Source organism: Setaria italica, chromosome VIII (genome assembly GCF_000263155.2).
Source record: "Setaria italica strain Yugu1 chromosome VIII, Setaria_italica_v2.0, whole genome shotgun sequence".
NCBI classification, from domain to species: Eukaryota; Viridiplantae; Streptophyta; class Magnoliopsida; order Poales; family Poaceae; genus Setaria; species Setaria italica.
The window spans coordinates 28,377,804-28,381,081 of NC_028457.1; the positions used below are offsets into that span (position 1 = coordinate 28,377,804).

The window sequence follows — 3,278 nt, forward strand, 5'->3', positions numbered from 1 at the left end:
CATTCTCTTCCTTGCTAAGAGTGTAATTGGCAGGACATAAGTAGTGCTGTACTTTATCTCTCTTTTCTGGATGTAGGTCATCTCGTTGCTTCATACATTTCAGGTCGTGTTGTGCTTCCAGTGTATCTTTTGAGTTACCGTAATAATCCAGGAAGCCTAGCATATTCACGCAAAGATTCTTCATCAGGTGCATCACGTCTACTGCGTTGTGGACCTCTAGGATTTTCCAATAAGGTAGCTCCCAAAATATAGACTTTTTTCACATGGATGCACGTCCGATATCGTTGTTTGGAATAGGTTCGCTACCAAGACTCTTTCCAAAAACTACTCTTAGATCCTTTTATCATCTCAAATGCACGCTTTTCATTATGGTGTGCAGATTTTTACGATGGTCTGGCATCTCTTTGAAATGCATTCCTTTCTCTTCTTAACGGGTGGTTAACAGGAAGAAATCAACGATGACCAATATACGCGACCTTCCTACAGTGTTTTAAATACAGGGTGTCGCCAGTATATTTACACCATTTATTTGCATGGAGTTTGGAACTGAACACATGCTAGTAATGCTAGTAAGGGACACTACTAAAAAAACACCATTACCTGACTGATCACACTGTTGATTGGTTTAAAACCGATATCTTAGTAAGCGGCACTCTAAGTTTTCATTCCAAACCGACATTGAAAGTCCATCGGTATGTATATAAACACTATATATATGCACCGCCAACTCTTGCAATAAATTTAATTTACTAATTAATTACACTTAAGATACACTTCTCCATTCTGCACACCATGCACACCTTCACAATTATCACGGACACACAACAACAACAACAACACACGAATTGCTTGCAAGATCCAAACAATTAACCAATAGAGCCTCTGGTTCACACGATCCGCACGCACTGGTGTGCATCTTCTTCCATCTAAGCAGTTAGGGCTCATTCATCTTCTTCCGTCTTGGTGCTGTCATAGGTGTGCAGGACGTTGCCGGCGACGTCGTAGAAGACGAGGTGCGCCTCCGTCTTGCTCAGCTGCATCGACAGGAACCCTTGCCCGTCGTAGATGAACTCGATTTTGTCGGAGGTGGTCTTGAACTTGCCTGCCCACGCCTTGGACCCGCCGCCGCTCGTCATAAATTGCACAGGGCTGCAATGTTTTTGTTTATTTTTCCAACAAAAGAACAGTGCAAATTACTATTTCTTGTCTTGTCTCAAGAACAGATCAATGCAAATAATTTTTTTTCAAGAACAGAACAATGGAAATGGAAATTCAGTGTATAAATGACGACGATATTGGTGTAGAGCTCACCTGCTCCTGCTGCTGATGTGCTGCAGGCAGTGGTCATGGCCGTTCACGTACATGTCAACTCCGCGTGCCTGCTCGTTGCATTGCCATGGCGAAACAAAATCAGTTTCAGAATTCATCTTGCTGGACCAGCAGCCAGTGAACTGCTCATCAGAACGAGAAGCAAAATTAAAAAGAGATGATGATAAAGTCGGGGTAAAATTTAATGCCTCGAGGATTGGTCGGAGCAGCTGCTGGAGCTCTGTGGTGTTCCCATGCTCGCAGCCGCTGCTGATGGGGTGGTGGCCGACGACAATCTTCCAGGGCGCCTCCGATAGCGTCAGCGCATCGTCCAGATCCTGTCAATGACAGAAGTTTTATATACATGAGATCAAGATTCAGAAAGCGTATATCATATAACAGAAGGCAGTGTGCAGTGTATACCTTGAGGAGGGTTTCGATGTAGGTGTCGCGAGGAGAAACATTTCTCCAGTCGTACTTGCTGCTGTTCCAGTACTTGAGGTAGAACGGCGACGTGTCGACGAGGAAGAAGTCCGCGATTTCTTTTTTTTTTTGGTGAACAGCAAAATATGTACACAAATGTTGAAATGTCAAGTACAATGCTCATCTTTTTTGCATAAGCATTATTAAAGGTGGAAACTTTTAGGCATGGCAGTCAATGTTGCATAATCAACAAGTGTACTGCCGGAGTGCCAAAGTTCAGGACCATGCACCGATGCAAGAGTAGCTTTCATTTGCTGACCTGAGTTGACGATGAAGGACTTTGCAATGGAGAGGTACCGGCTGTCCACTTCGCGGATGGCAGGGTCTTGCTGCGCCAGCGCGTTGCCCGTGTAGTCATGGTTTCCAAGGACTGCATGCATAATGTCATAGAAAAGGATCAGTACCCTTAATTGCTTCTCAATTAAAAAGATGTGAGAATTAATCTCTCCCAGCCTCGCAATCATTGGAACTCTGAAGGCAAGGCACCATTGGATCATACTACAAGAATGTGTGTGTCAGTATGTATAGATTGCATTACCAATGTACCAAGGCGTCTGGAGGCTCTCGGCGGTGTAGATGTTGGTGAAGCATTCCTTGAAGAGCGGGTCGCTGGTGTTGGCGATGCCGTCGTCGTAGATGTTGTCGCCAGTGGAGATGACGAAGTCGATGTCCAGCTTCTCCCCCACCAGTCCCATCTACAAGCACATACACACACAGGGAAAATCGAGATAAATCAGAAATGGATTAGCAGTCACTGTCGTTCATTATTAGTTCTTTGTGAAGTGAACACTACTAGAAAAATGACCTCTCATCCTGAGCCTTACTGTCGTTCATTATTAGTTCTTTGTGAAGCAATCACTACTAGAAAAATGACCTCTCATCCCGAGCCTTAGTACCGGTTCCTTTTTAACCCGATACTAATGTTAGCATTAGTATTGGATCCAAATTTGGATTCCCCCGGAGGACCTTTAGTACCGGGTGGGGGTATCACCTGGTACTAGAAGGGACCCTTTAGTACTAAATCCCCGCGCGCAAGGCTTGATTTTTTTACGCGTGATTCATGCCCCTGCCCTGCCGCCCCTCCCTTATCTCCTCCTTTCGTCTGCCATCTTTCTCTCCACTACTATCTTTCTCTCCTCTATCTTCTCCTTCCGCTAGCTCTCCTTCCATTGCTAGATCTCCTTCCACTGCCTCCCCTCCCCTCCCCCCTCCGCGAGCCCCTCATCGGCGTTGAGCGACAGTGGCGACGGCCGGCGGCGGGCGGAGCTGGCGGGGTTGGCGAGCGGAGTGGGAGTGGCGGGCGGAGCAGAGGAGGGGTGGAGGAGGCCAGCGGAGGAGGTGGAGGAGGGGGGGCGGTGGGGGTGGAGGGGGTGGAGGAGGGAGGGCGGGGGGGGTGGGGGGGAGGGTAGAGGCAGGGAGGCAGAGCCGAGAGGGATGGCGGAGGGGGGGGGGGCTTGTGGGGGGGGAAGAGAGATCGGGACATGTGG

General features: G+C 47.7%; 1 protein-coding gene across 1 annotated transcript in view; it reads right to left on the reverse strand.

Annotated features, from left to right (window-relative positions):
* Positions 1–637: 637 nt before the first annotated feature.
* Positions 638–3,278, reverse strand: part of LOC101781694 (purple acid phosphatase 4) — a 4,847-nt gene continuing 2,206 nt past the window's right edge. The window contains exons 2-7 of the mRNA XM_004979388.4: positions 2,330–2,486; positions 2,051–2,161; positions 1,732–1,850; positions 1,518–1,646; positions 1,312–1,379; positions 638–1,149 (exon numbers count right to left, since the gene is read on the reverse strand). Of these exons, the coding sequence (XP_004979445.1) occupies positions 942–1,149; positions 1,312–1,379; positions 1,518–1,646; positions 1,732–1,850; positions 2,051–2,161; positions 2,330–2,486 (792 nt within the window). The 3' untranslated portion in view covers positions 638–941. The remainder of the gene's footprint in view (positions 1,150–1,311; positions 1,380–1,517; positions 1,647–1,731; positions 1,851–2,050; positions 2,162–2,329; positions 2,487–3,278) is intronic.